This window comes from Rhinatrema bivittatum, chromosome 13, assembly GCF_901001135.1.
Source record: "Rhinatrema bivittatum chromosome 13, aRhiBiv1.1, whole genome shotgun sequence".
Lineage (NCBI taxonomy): Eukaryota > Metazoa > Chordata > Amphibia > Gymnophiona > Rhinatrematidae > Rhinatrema > Rhinatrema bivittatum.
The window spans coordinates 79,532,778-79,552,658 of NC_042627.1; the positions used below are offsets into that span (position 1 = coordinate 79,532,778).

Below are 19,881 nucleotides of genomic sequence, written 5' to 3' on the forward strand. Positions count from 1 at the left end.
GGAACATATATTAGAACTGTAAATATAGTGCTCATTTGGGTAAGAGCAGCAGAAGAACTGAATAGTAAATTATATCTGATACACTGTTTAGGAAAGAACGGGTGTGGAAGATTTCGGGAACATCCAGATGGAAGAAAATTATACATAACATCTTTGAGTGTGTGGACCTGTAAAGCCTCAGGAACAGTATGAAAGTGTGTGAGAGGGAACCATCTGTTACACGGGTATAAACTTGAAGTGGACTTGTCAGACAATTTTTCTGAGCATTTAGATCCTTCATGTGGTTTTGAAAACTTCAGAGATCGGGTGCTTTTTGAATATGTACAGCAATGGAGATTAAGTGGTCATCCAAGAAAGAAAAAAGAAAAAAACACCAGTGGTTTTTATTAATAAAAGAAAGGGATTTTAGTTTTCAAAATGAAACAAACTTTAACAATTTAGCAAGTCCGTATTAGGAATAAAAGTAGTTTCATCAAAACATTGGAACTTATATTAGAACTGTAAATATAGTGCTTGTCCAGGTAACAGCATGAGAGGACTTGAAAAAGAACAGCACTCAATACATTGTATGAAAAAGAGCAGACCTGTAAGATATTGGGAACACCTCCATGGACGTGAAAGAGAACTGTACGCAATATCTCTAAGTGGACATGTACAGTTTCAAGCACTGTGAGGGAGGACGTGAAAGACAGCCATCAGGCATATAGATGTGAATTTAAAGTGGACTTTTGAGGAAACTCATCTAGGAATTGGGGTACTTAATGAAGTATGAAGATTATACTGATTGGGTGCTTTTTAATGTGTAATAGTATGACAAATAAACAGAAAATATAGCAACATATTTGATCGAGAACCTAAAGGGGTGCATTTCTTTTGGGGTAATAGTGTTGTAAAACGTATTTTGATCACAATGAAAAAGTGGTCGTCTAAGAAACGAATGAGATAAGTCGATGCAATTTGACACAGTGGGCGGTTTCCAGTTCCGGTAAAGAAAGTGATTGGTTGGAAATTATTTAAATAGCAGTGATTTGGACCAACGCCGTCTGACAGAAAGGTGGTGGTTAAAAGAGGAAGATGAAGCAACATTAGAGTAAGTCTTATAAAATTATCATCCTGTGTCTGGTGTTTGGCAGTAAACATTGATTGTGCTCAGTTTTGTTTGTACCCAGCACTCCAGCCCCTGAAGCAGACGCCAAGCGTCAAAACACTGTCAGTGTCAGGCAGGCATGAGCTATTATTTGGAGTGATTATTTGAACCAAGAAGTTACTGTCAAGAATTACTACTGCCCTCAGCAGTTTATGAGATAAGTTCAATACCCTTAGATGTGATGAAGTTTTGAGTAAGCTCACATTGGGGGAGCTATGGGATTTTGAAAAATGATTAATTTAGAGACATTAAAGATTTTAATCTCATTAAAAAAAAAATCAAATATGATTTAACACCACACAAAGTAAAAACGGTACTGGTGCACAATTTGAGTTATAACCCAGTAATGGTTATCATCCATAAATACAGTACCAGACACCAGAGCTTGGTATTTATTATTTTATTTCCTCATATAGTTGTTAATTACAGGGGATTTACGATTAAGGCACGGTTTCTTTATAGTTTACATTAAGTTGTAAACATGCCAAGGGAATGGCTCTGGCACTTTCCAATTTGTAACCAGCTAAATATGTGCACCTTGTTCATTTAGCCATTCAGAATGGGCCATTTTAACCTGTGAGTCTTAATTGGCTAATTCCCAAATTTAGCTGGTTAAACCTTTTGAAAATCAACTACATAATGCATTGCTGCAAATGATTAGGAACAAATACACCTTACCCCACCACCAACCTAGCACGTACCCACTCTCATCTTCAACTGTAACATCATCCCCAACCTAGCATGCATCTTCTCATCTTCATCTGTAACATCAATCCCCAGTCTAGCATCCCCACATTCTCATCTTCAACTGTAACATCAACTGCAAGATTTTTTTCTTAGTTACAAAAACTGTAAGCACCTTTAGTTAGAGAAGTAGAATAATCAATATTAGCGTTTACAAATGGTTCCACTGCCTGAAGTCCACGAGGGCTAGTAGCCCATATCACAAAGTCAATGTGATACACAAACTGACACTCACTGGCTGCTACCCATGTAGAAAAAAAAAAGCAGATCCTTTCCTGACAGAATGGATAAAGGTCACTGAGATCACACTGAGGGTGAGCTTGAAATGTCTATTCCCTGCTGCACTGTTGATGCATGCTCTCCTGTGCACAGGCACTACCTTAACTAGGATATCCTGCTTAGAAACAAGATAACCAAGATTGACCAATAACTCTACAGGTATATTAAAGCATGATTTCAGGTACATTGAAATGGAAAACGAAATTAATTTTAGAAGCTGATAACCCAAACCCACATGTTTCCCAGTTCTTCAGCACCATAGTGTGGACAGCTCCTCCAACCAGTTAAGAAAATATGTGGCTCAAAATTAAGTACATTTCTAATTTTTTAAACTAGCTAAGAAAGAAAATCTGACAGAGTGAAACTATCACAAACTCAAAAATTAAAAACCCAGTAATGGAGGTAGACAAAATATAACAAAAGATAACCACCAATTGCTAGTAATGAAGTAAAATGATTAAAGAGACCTTCATAAAAACATAGCTGAGCATGAAACTATTTCTAAGGGCTTATCATTAGCAAGCAATCTGAGGAGGAATCCATCAATTCCCCATCTTCTTTGGACACAATGGGATACATATGCAAAGAATAGCTGGCTAAGGGGGTTATTTTGTAAGCCTATCACATGCGGGGGCGGCGAGGAGGCAGACGCAGCAGTAACTTCGCTGGCGGCGATAAGGTAAGACCTGTTATCGCCGCCAGTAGCTCGCCCAATAGCACCACCTTTCACAGTGATGCTATTGGGTGTGAAAGCCGGCAGCGATAATACCACGTGGTGCGATCACTGCCGGCTTTTGCAGGCCTGCCCCCCGTTACTGCGGGATTCACTAAGCTGTGTGACATAGGAAAATCCAGCAATATAATAACTGATGAATATGATGTAATATAATTACAACTCAACCAAACAACATCATATATGGAAACGGAATATTTTACTTGAAATGAACGGCAATCTCATAAAATGTATTTATAGAAACGTGAGCTATTAAAGCTTTGAGCAGTCTATTGCTTTAAGACTGTTACGTTCAATTTTTTAATCATTGATTTCCATTCATTAAGTTCAACAATCCGGGACACGCAGTTTTAACTTCAAAATATTTCTTGCCTTCTTAGTGTCAAACCGTCTTGGAGTCGTTGTTATACCCTGGTTTATTAACAACCTAGCTTGATGGACTCTCTAACTGGGTAACATCAAGGTAGGTTGAGAGAACATTGCACAAATCTCTTCTTTCTGTGAGTTTCCTCACTCCAAATGTCATCAAATCTTCACAAGAGAGCGCTGTTCTGTTCGTACATCTCACTTTGAATGTCAAAGTGGTCCCTAACCCCCTACACTAATACCTAAACCTCACCTCGAATGACTAGGTAGGCCTCATATAGGGGTATAAATACCTACCTGGTATGAGGGCAATATGGCTAGGCTCTCCCCCCCCCCCAATGGCTGTAGAAGGGCCCTGATAGCTAGGGCTTCACCAGCCCATTTGGCCACAAGACCCACCCCAAACTCCTCCCCTTTTTCTAATTTACATCGCACTATGCGATAAAGGTGTTTTTGCATGTGTTAAATGCGTTTTTTGCATGCGAAAATACCTTAACGCATGTGAAAACGCCATATAGCAGTTTGATAAATGACCCCCTAAGATGGGATATTTAGCTGGACAGCTATGCAATTGAATGTCCCTAGATAAATTGCTGCTTAGCTGAATAGGTTTTATCCATCTAAGTTTAGACTTGCTATCCACCATGTCTAACTTATCCAGTTAACTTAACTGGATAAGGCTCAATATCATAACTTATATGGCTAAGTTAGCCAGATAGATATTGCTGCCCAGCTATGCTCACTACCTGCCCATTGACTATATTTATTTATTTATTTATTTATGGTTTTTATATACCGGAAGTTCCTGTATACAATACATATCACTCCGGTTCACATTTAACAAAAATAACTATCGCCGGGGAGGCGGTTTACATGGAACATATCGAATGTAATGAACGGATAATCTATAGTACAATACAATCTATAACGGAACAACTAGGATCAACTTAACAACCCAACATGGAACATATAACTGAAGCAATATACACATTAGCTGGATAAGTGACTTATCCAGCTAAGTGGTATAGCCAGATATTCAGCAGCAGCCACTTAGTTGAATTTGCAACTTATCTGGCTAAGTAGCATTTGAATATATACCCCCAAAACATATTTTAAAAAGCCATTTTCAGCAGCTCCACACTTGGGCTAAATATAGTATGCTGGGCGGAAAATGACGTCTTCTGCTGTTTCAGTACCTATGTATGTTATGGTGGCCAGATTAATTTATAAACACCCCAAGACAATATTGTTTGATTCTCTAAAAATAAAAACACTGATCCTGAAAAGTATTCTGGGCTTCTAGGACTTACAGTCTTGCCTATTTCTGCAAACCTTGAAATGCTTATTAAAAAAAAAACAGGAAATTAAGGCGATCTCCTACTCCGGAAGCCTTGCTGACTTTAGAAATGAGCTCTGTGCATGTGCTGGAACATCTGGGGAGAACCCAGCAGAAAGCAGAGGTGCACCACTGGAACAAAAACCAACCCTTCCCCATTAACAGAGCAGGGAGGGCACTTTAGCTACAAGGTCCCTGTTCAGAAATGATTACTGCGTTACAATAAACATTGGCTGACGATTACTAATTTTTAGATAAATCTGTCATGTGACAGAGCCCTGTGGGACTCTGACAGGATCAACCACCTTCCTCACACATCTATTTCCAGTTTCCCTCTGGCACTATCCTAGCAGCTCCAAGGAAACAGGAAGCTGACAAGTGCTACTGGAAATTTTTTCAAAAGTGATTTTAACTACTTCTAGAAATATTAATGGCTGACAAATGTTAATTTTTTGAAGTAAGGCACTTGAACATGTTTCTTCAAGCCACTAAATGTATTTTTTTTTTTTTTTATTACTCACCACTGGAGCAGTCGGTGCTCCCCCAGCCAGGCTCACATTGACAGGTATCAGGAGACACACAGCTTCCATGCACACACTCCTCCGTGCAGAGAGCTGTCAGCAAAGGAGAGAGGAAAAAAATCATTAGCCACAGAGCGCTTCAAAGAGGGTTGCACTGTCCATGAAGCGTAGACTGTACATCTGCTCGGGATTTTAGTGACATTTGGTGAATTTTCGCAACTGTCTTTCATTATGTAACATGTGATGGAGGCGATATTCAGCTACTGAGTGGCTCAGCTAGTTAGCCAGATAAACCTTTCTGGGTATAGTCAGTGGCACAGTCGCACTGCTGAATATACCCGGCTTTCTTGTGTTTATGTGGCTAACTTTAGGAGAGGTCAGCGACACAATCAGAGTTAGCCGCATAAGTTCAGCGGCTCACTCCACTCCTCCACGAAATGTCTCCTGCTCACCCCCAGAACGCCCAAACTTATGTGCTTAACTTTTGAGCTATCCATATAAATGGCTTCTGAATATGGACTTCGATGTATTTTCCCCTCAGACATTTCAATTCCTTATGTTATTAGTCCAAATTCGATGGAATCTAACCACATTTCAAATGCCCCTGGCATTTAGAAGATTTGTCACTTATTCTGCATCTGTGAAACTTTGTAGCTACCTCTTCTCCTTCTTCACCCCTTTCCTTTTGTTGTGTCTCCTGTAAGTCAATTTTTGACTTATAAGCAGGTTATAACTCACAGATGTGAGTTCTGACAGCAGTGCTGGAAAGCTTGCTCCCCCCCTGAAGAGGACGAGGCCTCTGAGCACACAGGCGCCTCCTACTGGCACCCCCAGAAATTGGGCTCCTTGGCTGCCCACAGAAGATCCCAGGATACAAAACTGTGCTGAAGCCACACACGGATTCATGCCAATGTATGCAAATTGCTTATTGTTTGAAAATAAATTACAGTGAGTATGAGGGCAAAGCTAACGGAGACATCCCTGTGACAGGTACAGCATGCACTAATTGAGCTGAAAATCACAGAAAACCTGACAGCAGTACTGACAGGCATCATTTTCATTCTGCATCAGCTGGAAGCTTCCTTTCCAGACAATTGTTTTGTCAGGTTCTGAGGAGCCTAATCATGACTAATTATATACTCGTGTGTACAGTAATGTGCAAGTCTCAATTCTGAAAGGGGAAACATACAGCGAAGAGAAATCTAATTAATGGGACTGAGCCCATGGCTGCGTGCTGTGGCGAAGGAGACGGGGGTAAAACCGGCTCGGGGTAGGTGCACTACAGAGGGAGGAAGGATGGACGCTGTGGCTTGGTGGCTCTGAGGGAAAGCCTCCCGGAAGCCCAGAAGTTTTTATTTTAAAAGTTTTAATTGCTGAAAAGTGAAAGCAATATAGTAACGTAGTAGGTAGTAGGTGATAAAGACCCCCAGCTGGCCCAGTTACGTTGATCCCACTGGCAGCTAGCAGGATATCGCTCCTTATTGAAGCCCATTTCTGTTGTGCTCCCCATCCTGCGTAGATGGCCATAAAGGTTCCCAGTGCTTTCCTCCTTCCATGTCTTCCCACCGAGCTCCACCTCAGTCTAAACAACCACCAAGCCTAATGAGGCTCTTGCCTGAACATTCAGCTGCCTACGTCCCTGGGGCCACCACCTTCTTATCAGCATTATGGGCCCCCTCCAGTCTGTCTTGGCTTTTGGGGCTACACTGTTAAGGAAAGATTTCAGCTGCCAGCCAGAGAAGCTTCACCACTGGTAGGATATTGCTCTTTATCCAAATAGGTTTTAATTGTTTCCTGTATGGTAGATCCGCAGATAAATTTGCACACAGGCCCTCCCCCCACATTTTACCACCAAGCTTTCTAATAATCTAAACAGCCACCCAAACTAGCGAGGCTGTCACCCTAACACCTGGCCACGTAAGTCCCGGTGACTTTGCTGGACACATCAACCTGTCTGCGACACTGACCCAGCTGGTTTCTGGGAAATTGTAGCCTGCTGGCTCTGGCTCGTGCTCCCTTTATCGAATGCCTTGTTTTCTCCTTCTCACCTCTCCCCTGCCTCTGCTACAATCTCCTAACATTGCTCCTCACCCTGTCCTCGCTATCTGTCCCAGACACACAGCAGTTCTGTCAGTGAATACTCCCTCTCATGTTAAATCTGACCCTTCCTCACTGCAACTTTACATCATGACGCCTTGTCCTTGAATTTCAGTTTCTATGAAAAATTTCACCTTCCTGTGATTTTCAGAAGCCTATTGATCATTTAAATGTTTCATCATTCCCCTCCCTTCTTTTCTCCAGTGAATACCCTTGGAGTGTGTTTTAAGTCTCCGTCTGTAGGGTTTATGCAGACCTTGTACCATTTTAGTAGCAACACTGAAAACATCCCAGGGGCTCTTCATTTGGGAACAGAAGACCCTTTAGCATGATAAGCAAACCTTAAGCAAATCACCTCTAGATAAATTATTTACTGGCAGCGAATGCCTCTCTCAGGATGCTGAAGGCCAGAAGCAAGGCTGACTGATGCTAACTGCCCTCTAACTTTCTACTTCTGGGTTCCTAGAACCAAAGAGGACTTTTTGTTCCTTGTGTGCGTGTAACGGCAAGGCTGGATGAGGAGCAGAGGTGTCATTTACACCTGCTCACCCTGAACATTAATCATCAGGGGCAGGCTACGCCAGTCCTGGGTTTGCTGCTATGCATACAGGCGCTTGCCATTCTGATTTCTCTAAGAAAAGCAGAGCATAGCTTTAAAACTTTCTGTACGTGAGTTTGCCTGCGTTTGTCTCTGATAATCTGGAGCTGCAGGATAATCCCTACTGAATGACCGTGGCGCAGTCACCCGACCGAGTCATAGTAAAATGACTGGAATGCATCTGATGCTGCATCACTGGGCTCAGAAACTTATACTAAGTATCCATGTGCACTTTTAAGAACATAAGAACATAAGAAAATGCCATACTGGGTCAGACCAAGGGTCCATCAAGCCCAGCATCCTGTTTCCAACAGTGGCCGATCCAGGCCATAAGAACCTGGCAAGTACCCAAAAACTAAGTCTATTCCATGTAACCATTGCTAATGGCAGTGGCTATTCTCTAAGTGAACTTAATAGCAGGTAATGGACTTCTCCTCCAAGAACTTATCCAATCCTTTTTTAAACACAGCTATACTAACTGCATGAACCACATTCTCTGGCAACAAATTCCAGAGTTTAATTGTGCGTTGAGTAAAAAAGAACTTTCTCCGATTAGTTTTAAATGTGCCCCATGCTAACTTCATGGAGTGTCCCCTAGTCTTTCTATTATCCAAAAGAGTAAATAACCGATTCACATCTACCCATTCTAGACCTCTCATGATTTTAAACACCTCTATCATATCCCCCCTCAGTCGTCTCTTCTCCAAGCTGAAAAGTCCTAACCTCTTTAGTCTTTCCTCATAGGGGAGTTGTTCCATTCCCCTTATCATTTTGGTAGCCCTTCTCTGTACCTTCTCCATCGCAATTATATCTTTTTTGAGATGCGGCGACCAGAATTGTACACAGTATTCAAGGTGCGGTCTCACCATGGAGCGATACAGAAGCATTATGACATTTTCCGTTTTATTCATCATTCCTTTTCTAATAATTCCCAACATTCTGTTTGCTTTTTTGACTGCCGCAGCACACTGAACCGACGATTTCAATGTGTTATCCACTATGACACCTAGATCTCTTTCTTGGGTTGTAGCACCTAATATGGAACCCAACATCGTGTAATTATAGCATGGGTTATTTTTCCCTATATGCATCACCTTGCACTTATCCACATTAAATTTCATCTGCCATTTGGATGCCCAATTTTCCAGTCTCACAAGGTCTTCCTGCAATTTATCACAATCTGCTTGTGATTTAACTACTCTGAACAATTTCGTGTCATCTGCAAATTTGATTATCTCACTAGTCATATTTCTTTCCAGATCATTTATAAATACCGTATATTGAAAAGAAAGGGTCCCAATACAGATCCCTGAGGCACTCCACTGTCCACTCCCTTCCACTGAGAAAATTGTCCATTTAATCCTACTCTCTGTTTCCTGTCTTTTAACCAGTTTGTAATCCACGAAAGGACATCGCCACCTATCCCATGACTTTTTACTTTTCCTAGAAGCCTCTCATGAGGAAATTTGTCAAACGCCTTCTGAAAATCCAAGTACACTACATCTACTGGTTCACCTTTATCCACATGTTTATTAACTCCTTCAAAAAAGTGAAGCAGATTTGTGAGGCAAGACTTGCCCTGGGTAAAGCCATGCTGACTTTGTTCCATTAAACCATGTCTTTCTATATGTTCTGTGATTTTGATGTTTAGAACACTTTCCACTATTTTTCCTAAAACTGCTTCTGAAAAACAGCATCTTCTCATGCAGCCAGCTGCAGTTGCAAAATTCAAGTGTATTCAACTGAAGGTGTAGCCTCCTAGTAGTTAGAACAGGGGGGGCTGAGAAGCAGGAAAGCCTGGGTTCAAATCCCCGCTGCTGCTCCCAGTGACTTCTCCCTCCTTTAAGATTCTTCTCATAGACGTAGAATGGGGGTAAATTGTGAGCTCTCTGGGGACAGGGAAGATAACCCACCTTCAGCTAGCAATGAAAAGACCTGAGCTTATTATTAAATGAATAAAATACATAAACAATTGGAGACAGCAGGCTTGCTGCCCCATCAGAACTAGCATCTGTTTCTATAGAAGCTGCTCTCTGCCGACAGACACGGACAGGAAAAAGAGCAAATTACAGCCGGATTCTCTTCCGTGGCTTGCTCAGTGTCCATCTCTAGCATTCAATTTCTTGGTAGCTAAGGGTCAGACTGCTACCTCGTCGTGTTGTGTACAAAGACTGGATAACCAAAAGAAAATAAAAGCGTGCTGCTACTGTTAATGATTCCCACTCCAGATCCCTCAGGGAAAAAGGAATTATCTTTTCAAGGGGGATCACTTCCTCCTAGATCTTCTTTGCCCAGGTTCAGTTTTGCTGCAGTTTCCACCTGTCACCACTTCTGGCTGCAGATAAGGTCGGTCTTGTCGGCTTAGTACTAGGTGGCAGGAAGTCCCAGCTTTCCGCCTGTTTCCAGGCAGAAAAAAGTACACAGTCTTCCTGCAGCTCCTGCGCCATGACTGTGTCAGTATCTATTTGATCACTGCCTAAATTCCTCCCTATTCTGGCATTTCCACAATGGATGGTCATTGAAATATTAGGGGATCCATTTTCAGCCACTGGCTGGCTTGCAAAGACAGCTGGATAAATGTATCCAGCTAACTTTGGAGGGATATTCAGTGGTGCGGTCACACTATTAAATATACCCAACTATTTTAAATATAGCCAGATAGGTTTATCCAGTCTACTCAATAGAATGAACAGAATTAGCTGTACAAATTATCCACAAACCCTGAATATTGGACTTAGGTGGGAAATGCTCCTACCTTATCTGCTAAAATGTAGCCAGATAAATAAGGCTTGATAAGCCTGATAACTCAAAAGTTACCCAACTAAATGCTGCTGAATTTGCACCCCTAATCTCAGGTCTTGCTGCTGAATTTGCACCCCTAATCGCAGGTCTTGCCCTCTTGGTTCAGTTGCTTGCCTAATAAACTTGCAGCAAGCCGGTACCCTAGCAGCAATCGGACTTGTACTGCGACAGAATAAAAGTCATTTCCCGCCTCCATCACTAACTCACCATGAGTTAGTGATGGAGGCTGCAGAGTGTGAGGAAGGCTGGCTTCTGTGGTCTGCCAGGGCAGCGTATGGACCAGAGATCAGCGAGGTCTGCCAGGGCAGCGAATGGACCAGAGATCAGCGAGGTCTGCCAGGGCAGCGTATGGACCAGAGATCAGCGAGGTCTGCCAGGGCAGCGAATGGACCAGAGATCAGCGAGGTCTGCCAGGGCAGCGAATGGACCAGAGATCAACGAGGTCTGCCAGGACAGCGTATGGACCAGAGATCAGCGAGGTCTGCCAGGGCAGCGTATGGGCCAGAGATCAGCGAGGTCTGCCAGGGCAGCGTATGGACCAGAGATCAGTGAGGTCTGCCAGGGCAGCGTATGGACCAGAGATCAGCGAGGTCTGCCAGGGCAGTGTATGGACCAGAGATCAGCGAGGTCTTCAAAGCTCACACCAACCACTACGCTAAGCTATTGCCTCTTTCTGGCTAAGATCAAGTGCAATGCCTCAGCAGGAGCTGAAGATGAGAACTGTATAATTTGGGGAGCTAATGTCCTACCACCTGGGATTAGGTGTAGATGCTGGAAAATTCCATTTTGTTGAGTTTAAAAAAAAATGTTTCATTTTGTTTTGTTATTCCTATCTGACCAATATTTTAAAAAGCCCCAATGAGTCTGCTACCATTCCCCCCCCGCTATACTGCACTCCATCTGTAGCTGAATGGGGTGCAGGAATAATCCCCGGTCACACTCCTGCCCTGCTGGCGCCAGCTGCCTGTGCAGGAGAGATGCGCTTTCAGGAGATGGGGGTCTCGCTGCTTTAACTCCCGAAATCTTTTCAAAATTTGCATCCTAATGACAATGTAAGCACATAGGGCAAAACCTCCACAATAAATGATTCCTGAAATATATTTGTATCTGGACATCTTGATGCTTTTACAAGAAATGTAAGGCACCAGGCAGGCTTGCATCATACGGTTTTCTAAATCTCTTTTTTCTTCAGTAGTACTACTAGTCCTGTGGGGGGATTCTCAGCTGTGGCTGAGGACCCAACCTAGGTAGCCCAACTTTGGTGAAATTTTAGCATAACCCAGTGGACTAGCTTTGTGGATAAAAGTTCTGCTAAATCTTGGTGGTCAAAATTGGGTTCTTTAGACCTATTATTGCAGTGCCCAGGTTTTGCACCTAAGTTAGTGCTTAGCCCCTAACACTAAGTGCCCGACTTCCCTCCCCTGACCTAATCCCACCACCAGGGTTTCTCAGTTTTTTGACAGCTAAATTTAGCTATGGAGAATCAAAATCCACCGCACCCCCTGCAGGATCCAGTTAGGTGGCTCGATTCCTTTGAAAATCCATCCTAAATTCCAATGGCCAATTCAGAAGGATTTTAGTGTACTTTAATCTGTCTTGTTTGAGAGCATCTCTAATTGTACATGAGCTTTGCTTTTTACAAGTTTGGGCAGACAGAACATTCTTGCCAAACTCTGAAAAGTGACAGTCTTATTTAATAAGAGGTACTTCCCATGAAACATACTAACTTGTAGATCTTCTTGATTTCAATGCTTTGTGATGTCCCACTGACCACTATTGTCATGGAGTGTGAGTACTTTGGCCGTGTCATGGTTGGTGCAGCCCAGCAGGCAAATCAGCTAGGTCCCTGCCGACAGCAGGCAGATAAGCTCAAGCTGGGACAATGAATAGGCTTCACGTATGGCAATTAATAAGCAATAGTAGTTTGTGATTTATCTAATATGTAGGTACTTGCCAGGTACTTGTGACTTGGATTGGCCACTGTTGGAAACAGGATACAGGGCTTGATAGACCCTTGGTCTGACCCAATATGGCAGATCTTATGTTCTTATGTACCTATACCATCCTTTTCCCCCATGGGTGGAGCCCTTGGGTTCTGAGGCCAACTTGACGTAAGCGAGAATCTAGCAAGAGGGTGGTCAGGTGAAGTCTGAATATAGCAGTGGTAGGGGCAGGCAGCAATATGGCAGGGTCAGGTTCTGAGCAGAGGTCAAGGCAGGCATCAATCAGGCAGAGTCAAGGTCTGAGTAAAGGTCAAGGCACAAGAGGTCAGTCAGAGATATGAGGAGGAAGCAGGGAACAAGGAGAAGGCAGAGGAAGGGCAGGAGCAGGACTGGAATGAGGCAAGGCAGGAGAAGCAACACGGACTGCAGGCCAGGCATGGCAGGGGACCTGTTGCTGAGATGCCAGCTGGGATTAAATGCCCAGCCAGTGAAGGCATCTTCTGACATCGCAACTGAGTTCTTGCCCTGGAGCCTTAAGATGTGGCCAGATGCATGTGTGCATGTCCCTAGAGGAACAGGCATAGCAGTGTCCTGCTGTGAAGACACTGGCAGTGTCCAGGGGTGAGTGAAGCTGGCTGCAGCCCCATGCTGCGGTCAGCCAAATGTTACAAGTACAATGTGTGTCCAGCAGTCTCAAATTTCATCCCTAGCACACACCTAGGAACGTTCTTTTTCAGTTATTTTATTTCTCCGGATTTTTTTTTTTTATATACTGTACTATAGAAATTCCCAGGAAAAATAAAATGAAACCTGAAAACAAAGATCCCTACACACATACTATAAAAACAGAAAGAAAATTCAAACAATCTCCTTCACTGCACAGAGTTCTGCACAATGTCCCAGTGCTGCCCTCCAAAAGAAGCGAGATTATAACAACAGATTTGATGGGATGAACCTCTGCACCTCCCTGGCCACATCTATCGAACGGCTGCAAGCTGCATTGATCACTTGGTGATTAACATTCTTGGCAGGAATATAAGATCAGTCTGTGGCATGATTCAGCCTGGTCAGAAATAAGAAATGACCGATGTCTAAGCCCTGCCAAAATGGCAACTTGGTAGCAAGGCTCTCAGCAAAAGTTGTCCTGAAGGTGACTCTCCTGGGTTTATAACCATCTCCCTAGATTTGTATCATGTGCAGTCAGCTTACGGCAAGAGAACAGACAGATGTGCTTCTGCCCGCAGCTGGAATAAACACAATGATTAATCCACACCCTTTCTTGTCTGAATTTCTATTTCATTCCCGGGGGAGCTGGATCCAGGGATTACTGCAGTGCAAGTGGACATCGGAAGCATTAAGCAACTGTCCTTAAATCTCCAAAATACGAATACAACATGAAAAGATGAAGACAGAATTCAGGGAGGAGACAGCAGCACCCTGAGACAACTGGAATAGGATTACAGCACAGACGGGTGAAAAGAGAGACTTCATGGGAGGAGATAACAGCCTCCTGAGACATCCAAAGTATGATTATATCATGAACAGCTGGAGAGGAGACAGCAGCCCCCAAAACTCTCACTTTAAGACTGCTTGTGGTCTGCATAAGGAATGAGTTTTACAATGACATTTTTTTAAAAATGCCTGTGAAAATTGGCGTTCTGTGGGCTGGCCTGGTGATTCGGTGGCAGAAGGGAGACCTTGGGCTACCAAGACAGCATTCACAGCCCCTAGGAAAGAGGGGAGTCTCAGCTGTTGCAGGCTTAGTGCATGAGTTGAGTTCATGGTCGATGACCGTGGCCAAGGATTGCTGCTTGAAGTGGGATGAGGGATTATAAAATGGCACTTTAGCACTGTAGAGGATGAGTCCAACTGAGCCAAAAACCCAAAGAAGCAGGAGCAATCTGACCTTAAAAAAAGGCATTTTTCTTATACAAATATTATCAAAATCTTGCACTTCTGCCTATGGATGCAGTTCCTCTCATTATTTAAAACTCCATACAAAAATAGCAAGGCACAAGAGTTGCAAAGAAAATGAAGAGAAATGCAAACAACAAAGAAGACAGACAGACAGCCAGCAAAGGTTGGCTTAAAGCATATGAAAGCAAACCATGCCTTTTGCCAGATCTCATCTCTGCAATGCCCCTAGCACTACTCCCTGTGTGACCTTGAGGACAGACTCCATATTCTCTGGGGCAGGGTCTTGCAATGCATGCTGCATCGCCAGCACTGTGCTCCACTGGTCAATTCGCAGCCATTACAGGCATCGTCTCAACACCCCCCAATCTTCTCCTGACCCTACAAATAACTGCTGCTTGAAGACATTACACTTACGCAATCAGTTCTCTCTCATGTGAAGGATGTTCATGCAAACAGAAATATTTCTTTGCGATCTGAATCCTGGGCCTGTCAGATAACTAAGGCTTTCGCTAATACTTTACTCTCAGGAGCTCTGCTGCTTTTAGTATTAAAAGGTATTACACTGCTCATTTCAGAACTCAGAGGGGTAGATATTGAAAGCCTAAATGGCGAAGTAACTTACCCAGATATGTTATCCACTAAGTTACATGGATATTCAGTGGCATGGCTATGCCATTGAATATCCGCATAGAAGTCGCTACTTAGCTGAATAAGTTGTATCCATCTATGTTTAGCAAGATAAGTTATCTGGTTAAGTAGCATCACCCCGATCCACCCACTGCTGCCCACAAAGTTCTCCGGCTGAGAGATGACCAGATGTGACTTATATAGTTATCTAGCAGCCACTGTACTTAAGCATATTTTCAGCAGCTGCTAGATAGCCAGATAAGTCCTACTTATCCAGCTATCTGCTAGCTGAATATCAGGACCAGACTTCTGCAAGAAACCAGCATCAAAACACACACTGGCATGTAGGTAAACGGACCTGAATTTTATTAATAAAAGTTATTTGGCAAAAACATACACTACTCACAAACTTTCAGACTTGTAAACCACAGCTATCAGCTCCTGAACCAGGATTCATCTCTTTCTGACTTGCAAGAATTATAATCAATATACTGTCTTCTTTTATTTTCTTTTTCAGTGTGGTTCTGGCTAAAAGCAATATTTACCAACTCATTTAGCATGTTCTGATGACAGCCAGAGCCTTAGGAAAGTAATTTGATCAGTGCCATAATAATGTCCATTTAATTATAAAATCTTTTCACATCAATCTTAAAGTCATGTCTCACTGTGCAGCCAAAGCTAAAACTCACACCCATGGGTATTTAATACCAGTAGCATGGTACACCTTCTTCAAGAAATAAATACATCACATTTACATTATTTATGTAATTTGTTTTCCTTTGAATTTCTAGGCTGTTCAGTGTACCTCACTCCCAGGTGCTCTTAGAGTGCAGACAAGGTGCATACTCACTCAGTGTGGGGACATCAAGAAGAGCCAGGAAGAGGGAGTTAACAATGGGGAAATTACTTCTTACCTGATCATTTCCTTTCCCTGCGTCCAGTCAGAGCAGTCCAGAAGTATGGGTTATGAACACCACCTGCAGATGGAGACAGAGACTAACAGGCTCACTGATTTATGCACCTGTGCTGACTGCTGCCTGCCATTATAACCTGTAACAAGCTAATGTGGCAACTTCAATTTAAACAAATTGTCTTTTTATTTAATAACCAGAGGGCTTCCAAAGAAGTAAGGTAACCAGAAAGGATAAAGATAAACTATTAAACATCAAAAATACTTACCTGTTCATTAGATAAGACTGCAGAAAGCAACTATTGTTTCAGATTCGATTGATATTTTTTCATCCTTTTGGCAGTACAGGGAGGGTGCTGGAGTGGTCTGATTGGACTCAAGGAAAGGAAATTATCAGGTATGAAGTAATTTTTCCTTCCTACTCATCCAGTGAGACCATTCCAGACACATGAGATGTGTCAAAGCTAATCCAGAATAGGGCAGGATACTGCCAAACTCATTCTCAAGATCTCAGAAGCTAAGAGTGTCTGAGTTACAGACCCTTGTGTTGGAGTGAGGTTGACGCCACCTACTGGGAAGGCCCACTAGGTCATCACTGCCAATGGGAGGAAGATGATGCAGAGACATGACTGGAGCTTCACCTATACCAGCCCCTTACCCCATTGGGTTAAGCCCTTGAGTTCCGGGAGCCGGCAGGTGAAAGTCTCTGATGAGGGCAAAGAAAGATTCCATAGTTAGGCTGTGGTCAAGGAAGCGCAGACAAGGAAGGTCAGGTCACAGGCTATGATCAGTCCAAGGGGGGCATAGCAGGACTGGCACACTATGGGAAGCAGGATAAGACAAGATTGGGTAAGGATGAGGGCAAAGAGGTGAGGCAAGGCTGGATGAGGCTGAAGACGAAGAGGCAAAGCACCAAAATAGCAACTCATTGCTGTAACAGTGAGGAAAAGGGAGAAAGAGCCCTTTATAGGGCTAAGCCTGTGATGTCATCTGAGGGTGACCCAGGTCTTTGGCCAAGTTCAGCACACACACGACTAGGGGTACGTCAGAAGGCTGCATAAGAGGTGGCGTCCGGCTGCACATCAGCGGTGTCCTGCCGCGCTTCAGGGACGCCAGAGTTGGGGTGAGTCGTCTCACGGCCTGTCCCATGAGCCGGCAAACATAACAAAGAGGTCAGCTCCGCCAATGCTGACATCTAAATAATAATGTTTAGAGAAGGAATGCCAAGAAAACCAAGCTGATGCTTTACAAACTATCCAGAGGATAAATCAGCTGCAGCTCTGCCCAGGAAGTAACCTGTGCCCTTACCAAAACCCACATCAGCTCCAGTAATAACATCTTTAATCCAGCAAGCTATTGTGGCTTTAGTAGCTGCCTCACCTTTCTGCTCACCACTAAATAACACAAAGAGATGATGTGACTTCCTGAAAGCATTAGTAACCTTGAGATATCTCACAAGAATTCTTCTCACATCCACAGCATGAAGCAACTTATAGTCAGACAAATGACAATGCTTACCAAAAGAAGGCCAACAGACCGTCTGGCTCACAGGAAAAGGGGAGACTACTTTGACAGAAATGAAGGCACTGTACAAATTTTGACCATCTACTTTGTGATCATTGATGTATGTAACTCCAAAATGTTTTGAGCTGAACAAAAAAACCCACTAGGAAAACCTCTTTTAAAGTAAGCAGCTTAAGGGAAACTTCCTTAACAGCCTCAAACCATGAACCCAACAGAAAAGGTTAATACTAAACTCAGGACCCAAGATGGGACAGGAATTCTCAGCAGAGGCCGAATATGATTAACACCTCTTAAAAATGAGACATCTGGATGCAAAGAAAAGGACTCTGATAATATAAACTTCCTGTAGCACGCAAGAGCTTCGACCTGTAACTTTCAGGAATTAAGAAAGACCTTCCTGTAAAAAATCTAGAATTACTGGCACCAATAGCTTAGTAGGCTCAAACTGCCTTCTAGTGCACCAAAAACTCTCCAAATTTGCACATAAGCTAACGAAGTAGAATATGTTTAGCTCTTAGATTACTCACTGCACCCTGGAAATTACCCTTCTTAATTAAGCAAGCCCTTTCAAGAGCCAGGCCATAAGACAAATCAATTTGGATCCGCATGCAGAAGTGGATCATAGGACAGCAGTTCCTTGTGAGAAAAAGGTTTCAACAGACTTCCTTGCCACGGCCTTTGAGATCTGAATACCATGGGTGATGAAGCCAATCTGGAGCCACTAAAATCCCCTGAATCCTATCATAGAGGAAAAACGCATTGCAGCACTTTGTTGGCCAACTCTGAATCAGAGCATTGAGACCTGACGAGGAATTGTCTCTTGTCTAGCTGAAATATCTTTCCACCATGAGATCCATCAGAGGAACTCCCAATCTGCCCATAATTTGATTGAAGGCCTAGTGAAACAGGGACCATTCCCCGGAACTGACAACATTGTGACTTAGAAAATCTGCTTGAACATTCTCCACACCTGCTATGTGTGAGGCCACAATCATTTTCAGATTCTTTTCTGCCCAAAGGAGTAATAAATCCACTTCTAAGGACAGCTGAGGACTTTTGGTGCCTCATTTATGATTTACCTATGCCGCCATTGTGGTATTGTCAAACATTACCCTGACTGCATGACTCTTCAACAGAGGAATCCAACAGAGAGAGACTGCTTGTCTGACTCTGCAATAGCAGGGCCTCCTCCCTGCTATTAGGAGGATGCCTAAGCCCTGCAGGTCTCCCTATGCTCTAGTGCAATGCAGCACATTTATTAATTCTTCCTGACCGAACCTCTGTAATATCACATGAGGTGCAGGGCACAATCTTCTTCTCATGCTCTGCAGCAGCCACTGTTACCTTCTCTCAGACTCCTGACGCGCTGAAAAAATAAACCCCACTGGAACGAAAGCCCTTACTGACTCGCCCGGGAGCCCCAACACTGCTAAGAAGGCTCCTGCCATTCCTTTCAGCCACTGTCTTTTTTATTTTTTGATTATTTTATTGCGCCTCCTCTCAGAGTAAAATATTAAAAGAGAAGCATCCCTTAAAAATAGGAAAGCTGAAAAGGAAGTAAAAAAAAGCAGAAAGAGAAGAGAGAGTAAGACATATAGAAGCCTAAACCCCCAACCAGAATTAAGAGCCCTGGGGCCAGGCACTGCTGAACTGAGGAAGGGAACACAAGGCTTTCACCTCAGGAGCTGCCCCCAAACATTTTTTCCATTCACCCTATCAGGCATCAGTGCTCAGAACGGGACGCTTGTCAGCCGAGGCCAGTGACATCAGCGCGCCTGCTATCTCTGTCTCTATCTGCTGGACAGTGAGCATAACCCATACGTCTGGACCGGTCTGAGTGGATGAATAAGCAAGAAACTTTATGCACGTTTCCACTTACACTGCACACTTTGACGATCCTGATAGGTCTCTCTCAATATATCTATTTTCTTTCAGTATCATTTACAATCCTAAAATGGATTGCACTCAATGCACCATTCATAATTCCATATTCATCTCCAGTGCAGGCTGCAAAAGGGACAAACATCCAGGGGCTCGTAAACACACTCTAGAAATACATTCAGTCCAAAAGAGTCAGGGGCGGAGGCCACATTCACATCTCCTGGAGCATCTCAGCCCCTCCACAACAGTGACCCCTCAGGGGCTGGATTGCAGGGCCCTGTGGTCCCTGCTCCCTGAGGACGGACATCCTCAGGGAGCAGGGAATGAAGGCTCATAGTGCAAGATCCTGGCTCTAGCGCCAAACAAGCTGGAAGCCCAGAAGAGCAGAACTGGCCACCAATGCCCCAACATGTTCCGAGGACAAAAGGTGCTGAGAGTTTGGGGAAAAGCCCAAAA

The 19,881-nt window shown here is 43.4% G+C and overlaps 1 protein-coding gene across 6 annotated transcripts in view; it reads right to left on the minus strand.

The window, feature by feature from the left end:
- Nucleotides 1-19,881, minus strand: part of MEGF11 (multiple EGF like domains 11) — a 410,516-nt gene that overhangs the window by 265,309 nt on the left and 125,326 nt on the right. For all 6 annotated transcript variants that reach the window (XM_029575259.1, XM_029575262.1, XM_029575263.1 and 3 more), the window contains one exon: nucleotides 5,127-5,219. In XM_029575259.1, the coding sequence (XP_029431119.1) occupies nucleotides 5,127-5,219 (93 nt within the window). The remainder of the gene's footprint in view (nucleotides 1-5,126; nucleotides 5,220-19,881) is intronic.